This window comes from Rhinatrema bivittatum, chromosome 4 (genome assembly GCF_901001135.1).
Source record: "Rhinatrema bivittatum chromosome 4, aRhiBiv1.1, whole genome shotgun sequence".
Lineage (NCBI taxonomy): Eukaryota > Metazoa > Chordata > Amphibia > Gymnophiona > Rhinatrematidae > Rhinatrema > Rhinatrema bivittatum.
In genome coordinates, this window is record NC_042618.1 from 179,796,755 (window position 1) to 179,820,783 (window position 24,029).

Here is a 24,029-nt window from a genome sequence, read left to right on the forward strand (position 1 = left end):
CTACTCTCGGCTCCTCCTGCTCACCTTGGACTGATGGCCGCCGCGGCGTCTGCTTGCCATTCTCTCCGGCGTCCCCGGACCGGCTTTGGTGCTGCCTCCCGCCATTCTCCTTCAAGGTACCTCTAGGGTGCGCGCACGCCGCCCTCATCTTTAACTCCACGTTGGCACGAACCTCAGGGGCATCCCCCTGTTCTGACATCACGACTTCCGGGTATATCTGCTTACAGTATTTGCTAGCTCGTTGAGTTAGCAACAGGATTTGTACGGATGGGATTTGCTCTCCGTTCCTAAGCTACTCTGCCACTCCAGCTCTATCTGGAACTCTTACTACCCTTCGGGGTCTCTAACGGGATACCCGCTCCTCGGGGGCCCCTCTGCTTCTTTCAGGTGCTATCAGGAAACTGGTACTCGCTCCTCGAGGGCCCATGTTCCCTGTGTTGCTCCTGCAACCTCTACCCTTCTACTTGGAAGAACTAACTTACAGTTACCATCATTGAGTACAGAAACCATCTCTCTCCACAGTACTGCTTCACTGGAATCAGGTACTCGCTCCTCGAGGGCCTGCTTTCTGCTCCGGTGCCAGACCTCTCATCTAGTGGAATCTCTGTTACTGCTAAGTGAGTACAATGCTACCGAGTCTCTCTGCTCTAAGGGATCAGGTACTCGCTCCTCGTGGGCCTGCTTTCCCTGTCTCGGAGCTTCTCCTATTTCTACATTGGGACTCTGAATGTTAATCTTATTGTATGCTCATGACTCTCAGTCTATTTCCACTACAGCACTGCCTTGCCGAGGATCCACTGTTCCAGCGTTCTGTGTGAGACGCGCCCAGCCGGGCTCTACAACCACTACTCACTACTGCCACCTCGGGTGGCTACTCAAACTGTTTAATAAAAGAATTCAAATCTGTGTTTGTCTGTCCAGAGTCTAGCCTGACACCGTGGTCCCTCATGGGACTGCCCCCCGTGGGCGTGGTCAGCTGCCACAGTGTCCAAGGATCCACCCAAACACCATTAACAATAACACATCTATGGGAAACAACCACGACCACCGCTTCCCATTCCATTGTCAGTGTCTTCTCCTGCTGTGCAAGCCAATGCCGATGCCCTCAAGGCAGTTTGGAATCGGATGAATCTTCGCTTACGCCAAGCCGCTTCCCGGGCCAAGAGATCTGCTGACAGCCATCGACATTCGGCTCCTGAGTTCCTTCCTGGCCAGAAAGTCTGGTTAAGCACCCATTATATTCGACTCAAGATACCTTCTCAGAGGTTTGCACCAAGATATATTGGACCTTTTCCAATCATTCGTCATGTCGGACCAGTAACTTATCAACTCTGGCTTGGGAATCCACATTACCTTGGGAATCCACACTACGTTTCACATATCACTCTTAAAACCTGTGGTCCTATCCTGGCCTTCACGAAAGGCTCCTGCACCTCCTCCGCTGATCTCGGAGACCAACACCACTTATAAGGTCCATGAAGTCCTTGACGTCCACTGTAGGGGCTGCCGGTGGGAATACCTCTTTTCCTGGGAGGGTTACGGCCCTGAAGAAAATTCGTGGGAGCCAGCCTGTAACATCCTGGATAAGAAACTTCTCCTCCAGTTTCATCGTGCCTATCCGGGCAAACCGAGACCTCCAAGGGGGGGAGCGTAGTGGGGGAGGGGGGGTAATGTTATGTGCGCCAGCCGCAGCAGACCCGCAGCTCGGCCCCTCACCTCTTTCAAACTAATCCAGTATCTGGTCCCTGTCTCTGGCGGCTGTGGGCCGCCGGATGCGTCCTCAGGCCGCCCCTGGTGCCTCCGGCTCTACTGCAGCTCCTGATGCTCCACGTCGGGCCTCTCCGCATTGCCTGCGGAGAGACGCCGTCCCAGCCAGCACTGCACCCCTCCCTAGGCGCACGCACAGCTAGTCTTTAAATAGGGCCCGTGGCGGGAACCTGGCTGTGGCCTCGGTATATAAGCCCGGGCTCCACTCTCTCAAATTGCCTTTGCAACAGGTCCCCTCGCTAGTCGAGTACTCATTGCCTCTTCAGTTCCTGGTTCCCGATCCTGATTGCCTTCGTTCCTGTTTCCTTGTTCTTGTGTTCCTGTTCCTTCGTCTCTCCTTCGGATTGCTGACCTGGTTTGACCTCTGCATTGCCTGACTACTTCGTTGCCGTTCTCCAGCCCCGGACCTCTGCATTGTCTGACTACTCTGTTGCCTCTCTCCAGCCCCGGACCTCTGCATCGCTTGACTACGCCATTGCTTCTCTCCGGCTCTGGACATCTGCTTCGTCTGACCATCCTTTTCACTCTCTCCTCATCTAGACCTCAGTCATGCTTGCCACTGCTTCCAGATTGCCGCCAGCCCTGATCCCAGCTTGCTTAAAGACGCCTCTTCAGCTTTTGTCCTGGACGTGGTTCATTCAGGCTTTGGCCTGCTCTTGCTCGAGCGCCCTCTGTCAAGCTGTGTTCCTATTGGCACCCGGGTCTCCGGGACTCCGCCTCGTCCGGTACAGACTGATACCTACACTAGCTGCTGCCTCTGGGCTGACCTTGATCCACCCATTGACGACCACTGACGGAGGCCATCTAAGTCCAGCTGGCCCTGGCACCCAAAGGCTCAACCTGCGGAGAATGAGGGCTGGTATTGGTGAAGCGCCAGCTGGCCTCCGTCCATCAGCCCTCTCTGCCTGCTGACAGTGGAGACCTGAGGGTTCCTTCCTACGGGTAGCGTCAACCCCACCTTGGCCCAAGGGTCCACCTCCGGCGCAACAGGCAATACATCTCTCATGACGGCTAGAGCTCCATTTGGCATTCTGTAATGTGGCCCACTTGATGTGGGGATGATGTAGCATGAACCATGGTAGACCGAAGATAACTGCATTGACTGCTTTGGGTAACACACAAAGACTGATTTGCTCACCATGCAGAATCCCTGTGTGCATGGTAAGGGGTACGGTGATTCTCGTAACATCCAGGGAAAGGATCTCTGTATACGGATGAGATTGAGAGTGGGACTGTTGGTATCCAATACTGATGGACAAACCCTCATGGATGAAGCTGCTGCCAGCGCCAGTATCCCAAAAGGCAAGAGCATCCATAAGAATATCCCCAAGAGAGACGTACTGGTAAGAGGAGTTGTGGAGAGGTGCAAAGATGAGCTAAGATGGCCTCTCCCACCAGGTCTAGATCCTTGAGTTTCCTGGCTTTTTGAGCAATGACTTGCAAAGTGCCCAGATACGGCACAATACAAGCACAGGTTGAGATTGCGGCATAGTTGATGCAGCCTTCCTACATGAAACTTCGAGGCCTATGCTGGCAGCTGGTGAAAGTGCCCTGTACTAGGACAGACTGGAGCTTCACCTCTACCAGCTGCCTCCCCCACAGGGTGAACCCTTGGGTTCTGCCAGCCAGCAAGTCTTAGGCGGGTCCCTAAGACAGTGGCTAGATCAAGAGTCCAATGGCATGCTGAAGTCAGGGCAGGCAGCAGCCTAACAGAGTTGGAAACAGCCAAGGTTGAGGCAGGTAGCAGACAAGGGTGGTCAGATCCAGAAGTTAGGCCAAAGGTGGATGAGAACACATGGAAGAAATTGGATAAGAAGGGTAATACAAGGCAAGGCTGGATGAGGCAAAGCAGGATGAAGAATCAGGAACGCAGAAGATAAGAACCAGGAACTCAAGGCAACACACGCTGCAAAGGCAGAAGACCCATTGCTAAGGCAAGGTAGTACTGCAAGGCCAGCCAAACTGATGTCATAGGAGGTTGCAGCTCAGCATTTCTCGCCATGGGGCCTATGCAATGCTTGCATGCCTGAAGGCCAGCTGCGGGAGTGGCAGCTAACTGAATGTTGGGCCACGCTGGGCAGGGTTCAGAGCAGGAGGTTGTGTGCTGACTGCGGGACAGGTCCATCCATGTCAGGGTCCTCGTGAGCCACTGAATGTAACATTTAGCATTCAGGATAGTTGGAGAGGCATATTGTGTATCATACTTAAACTCCTTAAGGAGCAATTTCATGGTGATGGTGCTCCCTTTGGAGACTATCTTTCATCCCAAACAGTATGATGGTCCTATGATGGGGAGTAAGCAAAGAGGAGACAGGATATTTTATAGATTGAAAGGTGGGAGGAAAATCTTTCAGACATTATTCTGGACTTTTTTTTTTTTTTTTTTGTATGCAATTTTTACAATAATTCAAGAACTTAAATCTTGTACAGAAAAAAGGATAACCGTACAATTATACAAACTGTATCAAAATACAATTTTTTTTCATAACTAAACCATGTCCCACAAAAATTCTTTTTACGGTTCCTCTTGAGATCCACAAAATGGAGGGGGAGGATCATCCAAACTCAAGGAAAATATAATTAACTAAGTAAGTATTACCAAATAATACAGTGCTAGTACATTTTTAAAGAGGACTTAGAGCCTCTTCATGGGGTGTTTCAGCTGTTACCAGGGACTTTCCAACTAGGAATTGGGTTAACTGGGGTGGATCAAAGAAAACATATATATTTTGTGAGTGTTTTACCACACACTTGCAAGGGTATTTTAGGAAATATCTTGCCCCAATTAACAAAACCTGCGGTCTCAGGAGTAGAAAAGCCTTTCTTCTCCTTTGTGTTTCACGAGAAAGATCAGGGAAGGCTCTGACCATAAGCCCCAAAAATCTTACATTTCTATGTTTAATACTTAATTTCAGAATCTTTTCCCTGTCTATCTCTGAGGAAAAAGTCACAATTAAGGTTGCAGGAACAGCCATCTCCGTATCTGAAGTTTCTAGGAGTGCAGTTATATTCAACGGTTGCTCGACAATAGGTGCCATGTTTTCAACTTCTCCTTCTGGAATTACTGCATCTTTTTTTAGCAAATAAAATATCTTTATAACCGGTGGTACTTGTTCCTCTGGAATTTTCAGTATTTCCATCATATATCTATTTAGAACTTCCTTAGGTGATCTCATAGGTAATTGAGGAAAGTTTATGTATCTTAAATTCCAGCTCTTTGCATAGTTTTCCAAATTTTCTATCTTTGAAACAATAATCTTATTGTCTCTCATCAACATTGATTGTGTTTGTTGAATTATTTTTATCTCAGTTCGAATAGTTGCAGTTTGTTGGTCCCACTCTACATTTGCCTTTTCAAGCACTTCCAGTTTCTTTTCATGCCCTTTTATCTGTTCTGTTACCGGCATAAGTTGTTGTAAAACATTTGTTCTCATCTCATTTATGGCTTCCCACAAAGTCTCAAAAGAAAACACATGCGGTCTTACCAGAGATGGTATCTCTATTGCGGGAATAGTAGCAGTCGCAGCTGTAACTTCTCCTCTCATGGCGTCATTTTCCTCACCGACTTGCCCCAGCACTTCTATGGGGCTAGAAGCTGCCGTCGGGGCTTCTCCCGGCCTCGCTGGAGAAATTCCCTGCACACTTAGGTTGGAAATTCCTTCCCCAGGGTAGAACGCCTCTCTCCCGGCAGCTGGATTAATCGGTGGAATCCTCTCACCGGGACTCAAAGGTGAAAGTAAGCCTGGCAGAGAGGGGAGCTCAACTTCCCCTCCCCCACTCTGCAACGGCTGGTCTCCCGGTTCTCTGGCACTGCGTGTGACATGGGCGTCCATCGGGCCGGTCGGAGCGCTCGCCAATGGTTCTGCGGGGTAAGAAGCCCTTGGTTTACGCTTCCTTCCCATTTTAGAGGAATAAAATCGCAGGAAAATATTTCTATTAGAAATTCACGAGGACGCTCAACACACACACACTCATCCGGTAGCCATCTTGGATCCGCCCCTCATATTCTGGACTTTTTGAATATTCATGCAATAGGAGCCGATACTCCAAAATCTGAACCAAAATTAATTACATTAAAAGAAGACTACATAGTTTGGGATTATATATTGTTTCAGGTAAGGCAGCTGAGATGTTACAGAATCCGGACAGATGAAATCACACAGTGGCCACCATGTGCGCTGTTTCCATTTGTATAGAAGGCTCACTCTTGTCTCCTTGCTCTGTGGTTGTTTACAGGAAAGTGATGCGGGCTGCATTTAGAAGCAGAGAGCAAGCTGCCATTCTGACCACACACTACATCGAGGAGGCAGACGCAGTTTGTGACCGTGTGGCCATCTTGGTATCTGGACAATTAAGGTTAGCACTAGCCACATCACACATCTGCATAAGGTTTGCAAAGGATAATGTTGTGCATGCTATTGGGAATCACAAAGCCTTCTGACTAGGGATGTGAATCGTTTTTTGACGATTTAAAAAAATCGTCAGATATTTTTTAAATCATCAAAAATCGTTAGAGTCGCGATACAATAGAAATTCCCCCGATTTATCGTGAAAAATCGTAAATTGGGGGAGGGGGAGGGCGGGAAAACCGGCACACCAAAACAACCCCTAAACCCACCCCGACCCTTTAAAACGAATCCCCACCCTCCCGAACCCCCCAAAATGTTTTAAATTACCTGTTGGTCCAGTGGGGGGGTCCCGGCGCGATCTCCCGCTCTCAGGCCATCGGCGCCATTTTGGCTGCCACTAAAAAAAATGGCGCCGATGGCCCGATAAAAAAAAAAAAACCACCCGACCCTTTAAATTGACCCCCTTAGCCTCCCCCACCCTTCCGAACCCCCAAAAACCATTTTAAAATTACCTGGTGGTCCAGTGGGGGCACGGGGAGCGGTCTCCCGCTCTCGGGCCATCGGCTGCGTTAATAAAAATGGCGCCGATGGCCCTTTGCCCTTACCATGTGACAGGGAATCCATGCCATTGGCCGGCCCCTGTCACATGGTAGGAGCACTGGATGGCCGGCGCCATCTTTTTTTGTTATCGGATCGGGCGCAGCCGATAACAAAAAAAAAATCGAGCCGAACGATAAAAATTTTAAGATTTTGAATCGGAACTGGAACCGATCAGATTCCGGTTCCGATTCACATCTCTACTTCTGACCCTCTGACTCCTTTATGGATGACATGCACCATTAGCTTTCTAAAATTATTGAGCTATTTGTTACCAGGAAGATGACTGAAAACCCAAATATGGTTTACTTTTTCAAATAGGAAATAGAAAATATTTTTATTTATTTAAAAATGTTATAGCCTGTCTATAGTAACTAAGTTACATATATGAAAACATTTAGTTTGATGTAGAAGAACAGCACCATTAAACTTCCTTTTCATTATGTTTGCAAAAGCTCTTAGTTTTTATTTTTAATTGCATTCTTGATGTTTCTGTATGCAGAGTTTATAGCTAGTATGCTTGTCCTTGGCCTGGTTAGGTCCTTCATTGTTGATCTGGGACCTTTGTCCAAGGTCACTGGCCATCATGTAGAGGTCAACTTTCAAAGTGATTTGGGTGAAGGGTTTCACCTATGTTATTCATTGATGTGAAAACTGCCTTCCCTCAATGCAGCTAAAAATCAACATATGGAATTTTACCCACATTAAAAGAATGCATTCCTAGTTAGGGGAGGCAAAGTATGTGCATAGTTTGCCTTATATAATTTTTTGCTGTGTACTTTCTGTGCAATTTTTTACCCACAGTAAAAGCAGGTGCAAGTGACTGTGTGTACTTTATACCCACAGCAAGTTTAAAAAAAATGTATATGTACTCTTTGACAATTGGTGCCAAGCCTGTGGCTAAACAAAATAGTGCGCTCTTTGTCCAGATATGGAAAGTTTGAAAATCGCTTCACTAGAAAACAATCTGTGACTCCTGGATTATTACTTAAATAACATTGACCATCTTTTAGCTTGTCCATCAGACCAGGAAACAAGAATTAGTCTTTTGAATTAGGATAGAATTCATTAGCAGCTGGGTCTGTCTGGCAGGCTGCAAGTACAGGAAGAACTAGAAATCCTAGCGGGAAATGTATGTCGAGAGTACGCACCTATTTTCCTTTTTGTGTGTACATTTTACTGGAGAAGAAGGGCTGGCTAGATGTTCTGGGGCTGGGTTCAGAAGTACTCACAGTAGTTGCTGTTTTGTAAGAGATACATTACCAAACGTTTGTAAACTTTTACACCTGCTAATCGACTGGCACAAGTAAAATTGGACATGTCTGTTGTCTTCAATTTTGGAGTGGGAAGTCTGGGTGAACTGGTGGGTGTTAGGATGAAGTGCTAGAAGGTCTAGGTGAACTGGAGATAGACTGGGTGAACTGGAGAAGGTATCAGCGAACTGATGGTTTCAAGTTGCATGCAAATATATATTTTTAAAACAGTATACATGTATACTTTATAAAATACCTGCCTCTTTATATAAATCATGATTATTAATATACATGTTATATCCTTGGGCAATGTGGACAGGATAACTGGGCAGACTGGAAGGGTAACTTGGTCTTTTTCTACCATCATATACTATGTTACTATGTAATTTTCTGATCCCAACTGTAAATATCTGCTAAAACCTGGGAGCATTTTTTGTTCTATGAGAAAATGGAAAGATGTGTTTAAAGAATATGAATGCTAGAGAGAGACAAAACCAAAGCTGAGCATGTGGCTTTTTCACACTGTGATAACCTCTCCTAAGGTGCATCGGTACAGTTCAGCATCTGAAGAGCAAATTTGGCAGTGGGTATTATTTAGAAATGAAACTTAAGAAGATGGATGAGATAGAGAAAGAACTTCTTCATAAGAAAATCCTGCACATCTTTCCCAATGCAATTCAGCAAGAAAGGTAAAACCTGCTTGGATATTCCCATTTTAATTTGATGACATGTATACACAGAGAAAAACAAGAATATTATTTTTCATTCTATTTTTATTACTATGCCTACCGAATAATTCCAATACAATATCTTTCTTTTTTTTTTTTAATAATATGGCTACTGAATAATGCCAGTACAATCAGTGTTGACTTAAATATACTACTGCAATTCCTCATTGCTTTTACAGACATTGCAGTACTTCATTGGCTGCACTTTTCTAATGTACTCTAAAAGCACATACTGTACATCAGTTTGGGCATTGAGCAACTATGTTAAGAAAGTAGATGTCCAGATTAATTGCGCTGCTCCATTGGTAACATCAGCACTGAAATATCACCCGATAGAGTGGTTACCTATCCTGGCTAACATCATGCCTGCCAGTCTCCTCCTACAAAAATAGCAGGTGCAAAATACACAGGTAGTTTTAGTAAATAGAGTTTGTTGCCACTAATTTTCAAAGAGGAACAACACGGTTTGTTTCCCTTTGAAAATTAAATGCAATGTACCCAGGCTAAAAGTGCTTGCTTACATTGAAAATAAAGTGGATGATTTAGAATTACCCCCCAGGACTGTCTCCAATAATACATTGCAACTCTTAAGTTACAACAATATTTGTAAAAATAAAACTTCCACTGTTAAAATAACAAAATAAGGCCTGGATTTATCAAAATGCACCAAATATTGCCTGTGATAGGAAAAGGGGCATGTTTTATGGTAAAATCAGGTTATTGCAAAGTGTGCTATCTTAGCACTTTGCATAGGTATTACTGCAACCTGTGATAACTATTTTGCACTTTGTGATGTGCCAAAATTGTTGTATTTCCTATGTGCAACCTCTGGAGGGATCATTTTAAGCTGCTGGAGATGAGAGACAGAGTGCACCTAGCCATAATGCCCTCATACTAGGTAGGTATTTATACCTCTATATGAGGCCTACCTAGTCACTCGAGATGAGGTTTAGGTATAAGTGTTAGGGGTTAGGGGCCACTTTGACATTCAAAGTGAGACGTACGAACGGAACAGTGCTCTCTTGTGAAGATTTGATGACCTTTGGAGTGAGGAAACTCACCCAAAGATGAGATTTGTGCAATGTTCTCTCTACCTAGCTTGATGGACTCTCTACACTAATACCTAAACCTCACCTCGAGTGACTAGGTAGGCCTCATATAGAGTTATAAATGAGGGCATTATGGCTAGTCTCTCTCTCACTCTCTCTCTTTCCCCTCCCCCCGTGGTTGTAGAAGGGCCCTGATGGCTGGCTCTCCAGGAGCTGGTTGTACACAAATGAAAAAGGTGTAGTTAAAATACACATTAAAGCCATGAGATATGGCTTCGCAAATTATGAAGCCAGCCCACTTGGCCCCAAACTCCTCCCCTTTTTCTAATTTGCATCGCACTATGCGTTATGTTGTTTTCGCATGCATTAAAGGCGTTTTTGCATGCGAATATGCCATATAGCAGTTTGATAAATGACCCACTAAATTTGTATTTTATGTACTCTGTCCTATATGTTTCATTTTTAATGATTACAAGTAAGCTCTTCCATGGGATTAATTTGTTTTTACTTCATATTGTATTTCAGCTTTTCCACCCTATTGTCTTACAAAATTCCCAAAGAAAATGTGCAGACTCTCGCACATTGTTTCTTGAAACTAGAAGAAGGTAAGATGTATTTATAAAGGCAAACCAGTGAAGTGCTTACTGTAGAATTGTTTAATCCAACAGTTTTCTCCTTTGGGCTTCTAGCAGGGATAGAATCTGGCACCAAGAGCTTTCATTCGCAACTACTTCGGGATTTCTTCCTCCATTTTATATCCCCTCCCAACTTACTTTAATCCAATCATTGCAGTGTCAGTCCTCAGCCAGGGGCTATGCACCAGGGCTCATTTTTTTTTAATTCTTTATAATTTTCAAAAATACAAACTAGAATCCACAGTTTGTAACAGAAATAACATGAATTTGGTATTTCCAATACAAATAATAAACATAATACTTTTTCTACATCATTATTTTTAATGCCAAATTCATTAATATATCAAACAAATGTAAAAAGAAAATTCCACATGGCAGCAGAAATCACAGGGAGATCAAATAACCTTAGTCATACAATAAAAAAAAGCATTGAACATAGTGCCTGTACAACTCAATATGTTATTTACTAGACTACTGGGGAAGAGGTAGCTAGTCTCGTTTGTTCTACGAAATATTTTAGCTGGTCAAGTATAAAGAAAATGAACAAGTGATCCTGTTTCTTAATCAAACACTTACATGGGAAACGTAGCGTAAATGAGAAACCCATTGATATTACTTCTTGGCGGTAAGCTAAAAAGCCTTTCCGCCTAACCTGTGTGGCTATTGCTAAATCTGGGAATATCTTAATAATTTTCCCCAGATATGTGATGGGGTATTTATTGAAATATTTTTTCATTATTTGATTAAAATCATTAAATCAAGAAAAAGTGACTAATAAAGTACCCCAATCAATAACTTGTGCTGTGGAATCTTCTAAAAAAATTAGTAAGCTCTCCCTGAAACATCATATCAGACCTATTGTTTACATTCCTTGGTTTCGGAAGGAAATAACAATGGTTCACCACTGGAGAATCTCCCGTAGTAAAACCAAGCTTTTCCATTACACATTTTTTACTGTAATTAAAGGTGTTTCCCCAGCCGATCTGGGGAAATTAAGAAATCTTAAGTTGAATCGTTTGGCATTATTTTTGAGAGATTCTATTCTTCTAGATAATATCTCCCTATCTTTAACCACGGCCACATTAAATTCCTGAGACTTTTTCTCCTTATCTTCAAGACATTTAATTCTATCCACAGAATCTTTTATTTGCTTTTGTGTTTGAAGAAAATGTTGTTGATTCCTAACATTTTCTAAGTCCAGTTTTCCTTCCAGCCCTTTAATATTTTTTATCATCCCAGCCATCATTTCCCACAGAATGTCTAGTGTGACCACGGCAGGCCAAACTAGGGATCCCAAGGACTCACCGCTGGCTAGTTGTTCCTCCACCCCACTCAGGGGGTTTATTGACGCCAGACCTCCTACTTCCCTCCCTGGTAAATCAGTAATGCCGGCAGCAGTAGCAGCAACATTTTACTCCCACCTCAGGACGGAGCTGATGACCTCCACTGAAGCACCTCCAGGGTTCCCCTCGCTGAATCTCTGCGCTGGTGGTAATCCAAAGTTAGGACTTAGGGAAGCCTCCTCTTCTGGCACTGGCAGCCCTCCCACGCTGCTTGGCACATCAGTATCCTCGGTGCCTAAATTCTTTTGTACAGGTGAGAGCATGAAGCGACTTATCTCCTGTTGGATGGGTGAAGGTAATGGGAGGGAAGGATAAACCCTCACCTTCCCTTTTCATTTCGCAGGCACAATATTTTTGAAATTATTTTTGCCCACACACTAGGAGTAGCCCACTCCTGATCTCAAGCTATGTTGCTGTCTTATCTAACCATGTCTCTGAAGGCACCAAGAGAAAAATCAAGCTTCTTCAGTGGAAAAAGAAAAAAAAACAGTTGAAAAGAGGCTCCAGACGAATCAGTCGAATCCAGGCAAAGCCTGGATTCGACTGATTCGTGCACACCCCTTAAGCGTGCACGGCTTTAGCGGCGCGCCGGCGTCTGCTGCACGCCGCGAGCTGGCCGATTAAATGGGCCAACTTCCGGGTCCCGTCTCCAGGGCCCGCCCCTGGTCGAAATCTCAGCTCCTGCTGATTTACCGTTGGGTAAGCACGGAATTCACCCCCGGGCTCAAGCAGCTGCCAAGTAAGCAAAGAAATTCAATCCTTCTCTGGTCAGCCTCCCAGGACTCATTTTGAAATCCTGCAGTCATGGGTCCCGGATTGGGCCATTAGATTTCACTATTGCACAATGGACTCCCTCCCCACCAGAGATTGTGAACCCTGTCTCCATAGCCAGTTGACTTGGGGGGCAGAAAACCTTAGCAGAGAACTATATCCAGGTCCCCCTGAATGGCAATGCACTGTAGATATTTTAATTATAGTGTTATTGTTAAGCATAGAATGGCTTGTCACTGGGACATGAAACTTTCACCCAATACTCACCAGAGTGACAATCTTTACCATAAGAAGATAGTTGTTTAGCTTACAAGAAATGAAGGTCCCAGTTTAAATGCTAGTGAACTAGTGCTCATATGACTAAAATCAACGACCTTGCTAGTAACAGCATCCAAGCGGTACAGATTTCCAGTCTCTAGCGAAGCAGATTAGTCACATGGTGACAACCATTACCTTTTCAGAAGTGTTACCTGTTCATGGAAAGGGGAAGGAGAGGCTAAGCCATATTGATAACTTCAATGTACTGCTCAAATCATGGTGTAAAGAAAATGTTTTGGATATATTGGGGGCTGGAGCCATGTATGGAACAGAAAAAAGCTCTTTGTCAAAGATGGCTTACATCTGTCTATGGAGGGAGAAAGGATCCTAAGAGATAAATTCAAATCCTATGTTATAAGACATTTAAACTAGAGGATGGGGGTGACAGTAGGACATTAAAATGTCACTCCCCAAATACAAATGCAATGAAAAAGGGCAAAGGAGATAACAAAAGTCAGGTAAATAAGTCACAAAGAGAGTCCAAGAAAAGCTGTAACCTGTACCAGAATAGCTGGAAAGCTATGAGCACAAATGCTCCTAGTTTGGGCAATAAAATCCCAGATCCTCAAGCCCTAATGGTGGAGGTGGACTTGGACATTGTTGCTGTCACGGAGATGTGGTTCACAGATTCACATGATTTGGATACAGCCATACCGGGATATAAATTGTTAAGGAAGGACAGAGAGAACAGAAAAGGGGGAGGAGTGGCTCTTTATGTCAAAAACAATATTCAAGCATCCGAGCTGCAAGGAAGATGGGGCAAAGAAGAAGCTTTATGGACCGTCCTAAAAAAGGATGATGGGGCATCCATTTTTATTGGAGGGGTTTACAGACCTCCAAATCAAATGGAAGTACTAGACAGAGATCTGGTTGAAGACATCCAAAAGATGGGGAAGAAGGGAGAAGTGGTGACTGATGGAGATTTTAATCTGCTGGATGTAGACTGGAGAATCTCTTCTGTGGAATCTAACAGTAGTAGAAAGATAGTGGATACCCTGCAAGGGGCTCTGTTCAAACAAATGGTAATGGAGCCTACGAGGGAGGGAGCTATACTTGATTTAGTGCTCACTAATGGAGATTATGTCTCTAACGTCCAGGTGGGCACCCACCTCAGCACCAGTGATCATCAAACGGTATGGTTTCATATCACTAATAGGGTACAGAGAAGTCGCACAAAGACCTGGGTTTTGAGTTTCAAAAACACGGACTTCATTAAAATGGGAAAGTACCTGGAGGAAGAACTAGAAGGCTGGGAGAAAACGAGAGATGTGGAACAAAAGTGGGCCAAACTAAAAGGAGCAATTACCGAAGTGACTAATATATATGCTAGAAGAGTAAAGAAAAGCAAGAAAAGAATGAAACCTATCTGGTTCACAAAGGAGGTGGCTGATAAGATAAAAGAACAGCGTTTAAGAAATATAAAGGATCCCAAAGGGAGGATCACAGGGAAGAATATCTGGTGGAACTGAGGGAGACGAAGAAAGTAATCAAGAAAACGAAAAGTCAAGCGGAAGAAAGGATTGCCAAAGAGGTAAAGCGAGGTGACAAAACATTTTTCAGATACATCAGTGAAAGGAGAAAAGTCCAAAGTGGTATACTGAAATTGAAAGGTGAAAAGGATCAATGGGTGGAGACAGATGAAGAAATGGCAGAAATATTAAACGAATACTTCAGTTCAGTGTTCACTAAAGAAGACCTCGGAGAAGGACCGTCGCTAGTTAACAAGAAACTGGAGGGGAGTGGAATGGATGAAACTCCATTTACGGAAGAGAATGTAAGGGAAGAGCTAGGAAAACTGAAGGTGGACAAAGCCATGGGGCCTGATGAGGTTCATCCCAGGATACTGAGGGAGCTCAGAGATGTGCTGGCGGCTCCACTCTGTGACCTGTTCAATAGATCCCTGGAAACGGGAGTGGTGCCGAGTGATTGGAGAAGAGCGACGGTGGTCCCGCTTCACAAGAATGGGAGCAGAGAGGAAGCTGGAAACTACAGGCCGGTTAGCCTCACCTCAGTGGTGCGAAAAGTATTGGAGTCGCTGCTGAAGGAAAGAAGAGTGAACTATCTACAAGCAACAGAATTGATGGACCAGAGGCAGCATGGTTTCACCAAGGGAAGGTCCTGTCAGACAAATCTGATCGACTTTTTTGATTGGGTGACTAAGGAATTGGATCGTGGAAGAGCGCTCGATATCATCTACTTGGATTTTAGCAAAGCTTTTGATATGGTCCTGCTCAGAAGGCTTGTGAATAAAATGAGAAGCTTGAGTGTGAGTGCCAAGGTGGTGGCCTGGATAGCAAACTGGTTGAAGGACAGAAGACAATGTGTGATGGTAAATGGAACTTACTCTAAAGAGTGATGAGCGGAGTGTCGCAAGGGTCAGTTTTGGGACCAGTCCTGTTCAATATCTTTGTGAACGACATCGAGGATGGGATAGAAGGTAAGATTTGTCTATTTGCGGATGATACTAAGACCTGCAACAGAGTGGACATGCCGGAAGGAATGGAGAGAATGAAATGGGATGTAAGGAAGCTGGAAGACTGGTCGAAGTTATAGCAGCTAAGATTCAATGCCAAGAAGTACAGGGTCATGCATATGGGGTGTGGAAATCCGAAAGAAAAGTATTCAATGGGGGGTGAAGGGGTGATGTGCACAGAGCAGGAGAGAGACCTTGGGGTGATAGTGTCTAACGATCTGAAGTCGGCGAAACAATGTGACAAGGCGATAGCTAAAGCCAGAAGAATGCTGGGCTGCATAGAGAGAGGAATATCGGGTAAGAAAAGGGAAGTAATTATCCCCTTGTACAGGTCCTTGGTGACGCCTTACCTTGGAGTACTGTGCTCAGTTCTGGAGACCGTATCTCCAAACAGACAGAGACAGGATGGAGGCGGTCCAGAGAAGGGTGACCAAAAGGGTGAATGGTCTTCATCGAATGACTTATGAGGAGAGATTGAAGAATCTAAATATGTACACCCTGGAGGAAAGGAGGAGCAGGGGTGATCTGATACAGAGGTTAAAAAATTTGAAAGGTTTTAATGATCCAAAGTCAACGACAAACCTTTTCCGTTGGAAAAAAACAGCAAAACCAGGGGTCACGATTTAAAACACGAGGGAGGAAGACTCAGAACCAATGTCAGGAAGTATTTCTTCACGAAGAGGGTGGTGGATGCTTGGAACGCCCTCCCAGAGGAAGTGGTGAAGACCAAAACTGTGAAGGATTTCAAAAGGGTGTGGGATAAACACTGTGGATCCATAAAGCCTGGAGGATGGGAATGAAGAGAAGAGGTATGGGGTGGCTTGTGGGAATGACGGCTACTTCCTGGTGATTAATTCAATATGGGGTAGATTTTCAAAGGGTTACGCATGTAACCCCCAAAAACCTACCCCTGCGGGCGCTGAGCCTATTTTGCATAAGCTTGGCAGCGCGTGCAAGCCCCGGGATGCACTTATGTCCCGGGCTTTCCAAAATGGGCAGTCCGTGGCGGGGGCATGGCGCTGGTCCGGGGGCGGGACTGAGGCCTCCAGCACAGCGGCCGTGCCAGAGGTTCGCGCGCCGGCAGCTGGCCGGCACGCGCAAGATACAGTGCCTCAGGCAGGCATAAAAAACGAAATAAGGTAGGGTGGGATTTAGGTAGGGCTGGGAGGTGGGTTAGATAGGGGAAGGGAGGAGAAGGTGGGGGGGGAGCGAAAGAAAAGTTCACTCCAAGGCCGCTCTGATTTCGGAGCGGCCTTGGAGGGAACAGGGAAAGCCATCGGGGCTCCCCTCGAGCTCGGCGCGCGCAAGGTGCACAAGTGTGCACCCCCTTGCGCACGCTGACCCAAGATTTTATAACATGCGCGCGGCGGCATGCACATGTTATAAAATCGGGCATAGATTTGTGCGTGCCGGGTTGCACGCACAAATCTACGCCTGCGCATACGTTTTAAAATTTGGCCCTAAATGTTCACACGGTTAATGCGACTCCAACATTGCTCTATGCTTCAACGGCAAGAGGAAATGTGGAAAAGAGGATTTGCATTCAGGCAACAACCAACAAGTAGCACAGTCTGGGTAAACAAATAAGTGTGGGAGTAGCTTGCTTGTTGCAGTGGTTACTGCCCTGAACCAGTTAAGCCTATTTCTTCACTTGGAAAGCATATCCAGCGCAGCTCACTGCTTCAACGGCAGGGAGAATGAAGAAAAGAAGATTTATATTCAGGCAACAACCGACAAGGACTGAATTGCACAGTCTAGGTAAACAAACAAGTGTGGGAGTAGCTTGCTTATTGTGGCTGTTACTACCCCTAACAATTTAAGTCTGATACTTCACTTTGAATACATATCCAGCGCAGCTCACTGCTTCAACGGCGGGGGGGAAATGCAGAAATAGGGTTTACATCTAGACAACATCTAACAAGGCATTGATCTGAGCAGTATAAGTATACAAACATCAGGGTAACTTGCTCGATACAATGGTTACTACCCTCAAACATGAATCCTTATACTTCACTTTGATGCAGCTCCAACACTGCTCTCTGCATCAATGGCGGGAGTGGAAGGAAATTAGAATCAAAAAGTTACCAATAAGGGCCCTGAACTCAGTGGTCAGAGTAACAGATAAGTATGAGAAAATAAGTGTGAAAGCTTGCTGGGCAGACTGGATGGGCCTATTGGTCTTCTTCTGCCATTTCTATGTTTCTATCAAGAGCACATTTGTCATCCCAGTGGGTGGTCTTCACAGTAGATCATATAACTGTGGATGTTTGTCTACACTCTGGCCTCAGAATTGAGATAAGACATGTTGGACAGTGCCTACAAGAGATTTAAAGTGCCTTTGACCTGCTATATAAGTTATATGTGTAAGGACTTTGGTTTCCCCTTACTAAAGGAATGTACCATTAATCTGGGGAGGTTTAGATTTTGCTCCCCCATATGGGAACATACAGATGGTGTGTCCTATCTTTTTATCATCCCAACCAATGCACCAGCTGTGCGTGTGGATTTCTAGTTTGGAATTTGAGTTAACAGGTTGTTCCATTTTCCTGCTTTAATTTTTCCTAATTTATGGGAAAGGAGTAAGGACGTTTTCCCATTTAGAAGCCAGCTTCCACTAACTCGTCTATTCTGGTCTTTAAGCTTGCTTCTGGACCCTCTAAGCCAATTTTTGGGAATTCCCTGTGAGAGCCTTGTTACCCCTTCGTAGTGGATTGGGACATATGCTGTGTAAGGTTAGATCATGTGTAAAGGAAATTTCTGGCATTCTTTTGTCTCTACTACAGAGGATTTAAGCTACCTGTTGATCCAATGCAGAGGAATTGTCTTTTTGCATAATCTCCTCTGTTTGAAGGCAAGGGAGTTTTATTCCACCCTTCCTGCTTCTTGCTTTTTTCTTCTTTTTGGGTTTCACTAATATTTTTTCCACTTGAAGCTAATAACCCATGGGATAGGAGGCAATGTCCTTTCGTGGATTACAAACCGGTTAAAAGACAGGAAACAGAGAGTAGGATTAAATGGTCAATTTTCTCAGTGGAAAAGGGTAAACAGTGGAGTGCCTCAGGGATCTGTACTTGGACCGGTGCTTTTCAATATATATATAAATGATCTGGAAAGGAATACGACGAGTGAGATTATCAAATTTGCGGATGATACAAAATTATTCAGAGTAGTTAAATCACAAGCATACTGTGATACATTACAGGAGGACCTTGCAAGACTGGAAGATTGGGCATCCAAATGGCAGATGAAATTTAATGTGGATAAGTGCAAGATGTTGCATATAGGGAAAAATAACCCTTGCTTTAGTTACACGATGTTAGGTTCCATTTTAGGAGCTACCACCCAGGAAAAAGATCTAGGCATCATAGTGGATAATACTTTAAAATCGTCGGCTCAGTGTGCTGCAGCAGTCAAAAAAGTAAATAGAATGTTAAGAATTATTAGGAAGGGAATGGTTAATAGAACGGAAAATGTCATAATGCCTCTGTATCGCTCCATGGCGAGACCGCACCTTGAATACTGTGTACAATTCTGTTCGCCACATCTCAAAAAAGATATAGTTGCGATGGAGAAGGTACAGAGAAGGGCAACCAAAATGATAAAGGGGATGGAACAGCTCCCCTATGAGGAAAGGCTGAAGAGGTTAGGGCTGTTCAGCTTGGAGAAGAGACGGCTGAGGGGGGGATATGATAGAGGTCTTTAAGATCATGAGAGGTCTTGAAAGAGTAGATGTGGCTCAGTTATTTACACTTTCGAATAATAGAAGGACTAGGGGGCATTCCATGAAGTTAGCAAGTAGCACATTTAAGACTAATCGGAGAAAATTCTTTTTCACTCAACGCACAATAAAGCTCTGGAATTTGTTGCCAGAGGATGTGGTTAGTGCAGTTAGTGTAGCTGGGTTCAAAAAAGGTTTGGATAAGTTCTTGGAGGAGAAGTCCATTAATGGCTATTAATCAATTTTACTTAGGGAATAGCCACTGCTATTAATTGCATCAGAAGCATGGGATCTTCTTAGTGTTTGGGTACTTGCCAGGTTCTTGTGGCCTGGTTTTGGCCTCTGTTGGAAACAGGATGCTGGGCTTGATGGACCCTTGGTCTGACCCAGCATGGCAATTTCTTATGTTCTTATGTACTTGGGAGTCAATATACCAAACCTATGGAAGAGGGAAGTCTTTCATTTAGAAAGATACAGATGTGTTACAAATTTCATCTAACGAAAGGGATCCCAGTAAAAGAGAAACAAAGAAGATACTACATAAAGGTAACAACAGCTTTGTTGCTATTGAGGGAAGTTTTACATGAAGGTGAGAAGTGACCTCCAGGTGCTGCCTATGGAATTAACAGAATCAAGAAAGAAAGTGAAGTACCCTTCTGGAGCTGTCTGGGGATGTTAAAGGATGTCTAAAGGATTTCTTGGAAGATATTAACTCTGGGACAAAGTTCTGGTTAAATATACATATATACATAGAAATATTCAACAGAAAAAGACCAGGTGGTCCATCGAGTCTGCCCTGCAATCTTGTTTTGAATTTGAATTGCAGATCTTTAGTCTGGGTCCTTTCATTGTCACTAGGGTTTAATTGAAACTGATTAACCCTATGCCCCTTTGCTATAACTGTTGCGGTTCTGGCCACGAGCGCCGCGACCAGACCCTTACCTCCGTGTTTCTGGACCTGTTCCCGCTTTCACTGGTCTAGTTCCTGTCCTGTTCGGCGGCGTCCCGGCGAGGGCCGTGCCACCGGGAAGCCTTCCATGGACGCCCTGTCTCTAGGCAGGCACGCGTGCCACTTGGGCACTTTTCTAGGCCATTTCCCGCCAGCGGTGACTCCGCCCAATTCCTGACGACAGACGCTGCAGCCTTGATAAGCCAGCCGCGGCCACCCAGTCTTTGCCTTGCAACGGGCTTAACTATCGGATCCCTGTTGCGCTGTGCCCTGGAGCATCCTGCTTTGCTAATCGCTACGTTCCTGCTTGCCTGCTACAGTACCTGCTTGGTTCCTGCCTGCCTGCTACAGTACCTGCCTGGTCCCTGTTTACCTGCTACAGCTCCTGCCTGGTTCCAGAACCCGAGTCTTGCTACAGTTCCTGCCTGGTTTCAGTACCCGAGTTTTGCTACAGTTCCTGCCTGGTTCCAGAACCCAAGCCCTGTTACAGTACTGACCTACTGCCCTAGTCTGGTTCCAGTTCCCAGTCCTGGTCCACTACTGCCTACGTCCCAGTGGCCAGGCCCCTACGGGCTCCTCCCGGGGGGGCTTCGGCTTCCAAGGGTGAAGCCACCTAAGTCCCAGCGGTTGGGCTCCTACGGGCTCCTCCCTGGGGAGTACCAGCTTCCAGGGTGAAGAGCACCTCTATGTCCGTCCTGAACATCTGCCTCCCGGCCTGTGGTATACTAGAGACTTTTGAATACCTTTCCCAGTCTCCTGCAGGTTGGCCCAAGGGTCCACTAAACTGACATTCCCTAACAGATTGCAAGGCCATGGACTCGGCGGATGTGTCCGCTCCCTCGGACCTGCTCGGGATGGCCCAGCAGATGCTACAGCACCAGAGCTGCATTGATACACTGGCAGCCACGGTGGAACGGCTATCCTCACGCCTGGAGTCCCTGCCTCCTCCTAACAGGGTCCCAGAGGGACACAGCTCTTCTGTGACTCAGCTACCGGCACCTTCCCGCTACGCTGGAGATTTAAGGACCTGTCGCGGTTTCTTGAACCAATGTTTTGTATGGTTCTGTCTGCTACCTCCGCAGTTCCCCTCAGATGCGGTGAAAGTGGCGTACATCCTGTCCCTGCTTGATGGGAAAGCCTTAATATGAGCTTCTCCCCTTTGGGAAAACAATGATCCTTTGCAAACGAACTTACAACAGTTCATCTCGAACTTTCGTCAGGCCTTTGATGAGCCCGCCCGAGTAGCCACTTTCTGTGGGAAGATTTAAGAATCAAATTGGGAGGTGAAGGAGGATTGAACTAATTTCAGTCTACATAATCTGAAGAATTTGAGTACGTGGGAGAAGAAACATTTCATTGTAAATAAGGAGAGCTTCCAAAATGATTGAGACTTTGCTAGAAGACGTGAAGTCACAAGTTTATTCTCTCTGTTGTCTTATATTTTATTGCTGCTAATCAAATATGAGAAGTGTAAATAATATTCAGTCATCTGAGCAAACTATCATAAAGAAGTTGGAAACCATTCTTCACCTGTGGGTTTATTGGATACAAAGATAGTGTAAATTGGCAGGCTGTAAAGTAAAGGATGGAGACAGGGCTTGATTGCAAAGAAGCAGGGTATAAGAGCTATTGTTCATCCCCACAACTGGCCTCAGAGACTAAAGCGCTCCGTGGAGCAAGGGAGAGGTATATAGTAGAGGTGTTTCAGCAGAATGGGTCCATCTCTAATTTTTTCTATGTGCCCCTGGGTGCCAGTTAAAGGATCTGTCCCATCCAGGGGTTACATATGCATAAATGCTAGACCTCAGTTGTCAGTGATATATATCAGCCTTTCAACTTCTATGGACATCAAAATTTACTGTTTAGATAGAGATCTCTGACTGTCTTTGTAGAAACTCTGCGGATTTTGAATACTTTTATGCATCAGTTTTCAAAAAGTGCTCAATTCTTAAATTAGGATCTTAAAGTTAGGTGAATTTTCAGCCAAATTTAAGAACCTAAGAGGCTAATATTCAGTAAACTGCTGTGCAGCGAATTATATGGGTAAAGTTACACACACAAGTTTTCCCCGATATTCAGTATGACCTTTCCAGATAAATCTACATATACACGGATAAAATTAAATATATTACTTTACCCAGATAAAGTTAGTGCATCTGTTTTATGTCTTACCCACATAACTTTAATCAGACAGCATTCATTATGTTCGCTCACCGCCTAAATTTTAGCCCCAACCCCCAGAGTTCCTCCAGTGACATCACTTTTTATCCAGATATATTTTGTGTGCATAATGAGTTACCTGCACAAAATGAATGTGGTCTGCCAGGGGGGTAGAATTTTAAAATCGTAGCTTTTGTCTGAATAACACCAAAAGATACCAGGACAAAAGTACTGAATGTCAGCTTCCTAGGTTTTCAGCTGAAAATTCACCTAAATTTAGGGCTCCTAATTTAGGTGTCCTAAATTTAGAAATGAAATTTATTTGCTTAGATTTAGGAACCTAAGACCTGGATTCATCATTTTGCTACAAATTTCACATGAATAGTGCCCATAAAAAAAAGGGGAGTGGTTAGGGTAATTTTGGAGATAGCACAGCATTTTACTGCATCACAGAGGTATTTTACCACAGTGCATGATAAATTTATTGCACCTGCAAGCTGAGAAATGCTCAGCTATGTTTCTATGTTTTGGGCTGCTCCTGGCTAGAGAGAGACTATTTACAAGGTTCTCATATAAGTAAACTATTTATACCACTGTAGGAGAGTCAACTACTAACTCGGGGTGAGGTTTTGGTGGTGGTCTAGGGTTTAGGGGCAGTTTTACATGCACAATCAGAGGTACGAACAGCACAGTACACATTGTACTCTCAACCTAGTTTGATGCACTCTCTACCTAGCTGCTATCAAGCTAGGTCAAGAGTACATTATACAAATCTCATCTTTGTGTACCTTTCCTCACTTCAAATCACATCAAATCTTCACTGATGTGTACTGTGCTCTTCATACCTTTCATTGTGCATGTAAAATTGCCCCCCATAACTTAGGTCATTACCAGAACCTCAGCTCGAGTTACTAGTTGACCCTCCTACAGTGGTATAAAAAGTTGACCAATATGTGTGCCTCCCCAGAGGCTGGCTTTCTCTCTCTCTCTCCCTCCTCCATTCCACTCCCCCCTCTCCTGCCCAAAACAGGATTTGCGGTTTTTAGCACAAATCCTGTTTAGGGCATATCACACATCATAACGCCAGGAAAAAAGGTGTAGTTATTTCCAGCGTTAAAACATGCAATAACATGCATTATGCTATTGCATGCAAAGTTAAACACCCCTCGTTTTCATAAACTCCACTCAAACTCTTCCCTTTTGACTACATTTTTAGAATTTGCATACACATCTCGTAATGCATTATTTATTGCATGAGTTAAGGTGTTGTCACAGGCGTTAGGGCCCTAATGCGATTTGATGAATGACCCTGTAAGTTAGGTGCCTAGTGCTGAAAATCAATGCTAATTGTAACATTTTTCTCCACCCTAATTCTGCCTCCATACCCACCTACATTTTAGGTCCCTAAATATAGGCACTCATCCCTAGTCATTTTTTAAAGGGACTGATTTAGGTGACTAAGTGATAAAGTTAAGCACTTCAACACTTTGAAAACTGACCCCTTAGTGTCTTCCTTTTTCATAGCTAGGACAATTTATAAATAATAATAGCAAATGTTTGTGCAGATAAATATGGTTCTTAACAATGTTGCTGAAGTGTGATTATTATTGACTATTGTTAATTAATCTTTCCTTTTTTATCTTTATATAATAGCAAAGCATGCCTTTAAAATTGAAGAGTACAGCTTTTCTCAGTCAACACTTGAACAGGTATGTTACAACCTTGTTTTATAGATTCTAGAAAGGAAGGTATTGAGAATGATTTGTATACTCAATGGCATACAGAACAAAAGCCAAATTGGCCAGATTGGTCTCTTGTGAGTATGTAATGGGAAAAAGCTCCAAAGTTTGATTCAAGTCCTCAGTAAACCCAGAGAATAGGGAGGCCAATATTCAGCTGCTGTGCGGATCTGCAAGTTG

General features: G+C 44.4%; 1 protein-coding gene across 2 annotated transcripts in view; it reads left to right on the forward strand.

The window, feature by feature from the left end:
- The window catches only part of ABCA5 (ATP binding cassette subfamily A member 5), a 510,372-nt gene that overhangs the window by 464,840 nt on the left and 21,503 nt on the right, over positions 1 to 24,029 (forward strand). For both annotated transcript variants that reach the window (XM_029599288.1, XM_029599289.1), the window contains 4 exons: positions 6,004 to 6,123; positions 8,509 to 8,655; positions 10,269 to 10,348; positions 23,764 to 23,819. In XM_029599288.1, coding sequence (XP_029455148.1) covers positions 6,004 to 6,123; positions 8,509 to 8,655; positions 10,269 to 10,348; positions 23,764 to 23,819 — 403 coding nt within the window. The remainder of the gene's footprint in view (positions 1 to 6,003; positions 6,124 to 8,508; positions 8,656 to 10,268; positions 10,349 to 23,763; positions 23,820 to 24,029) is intronic.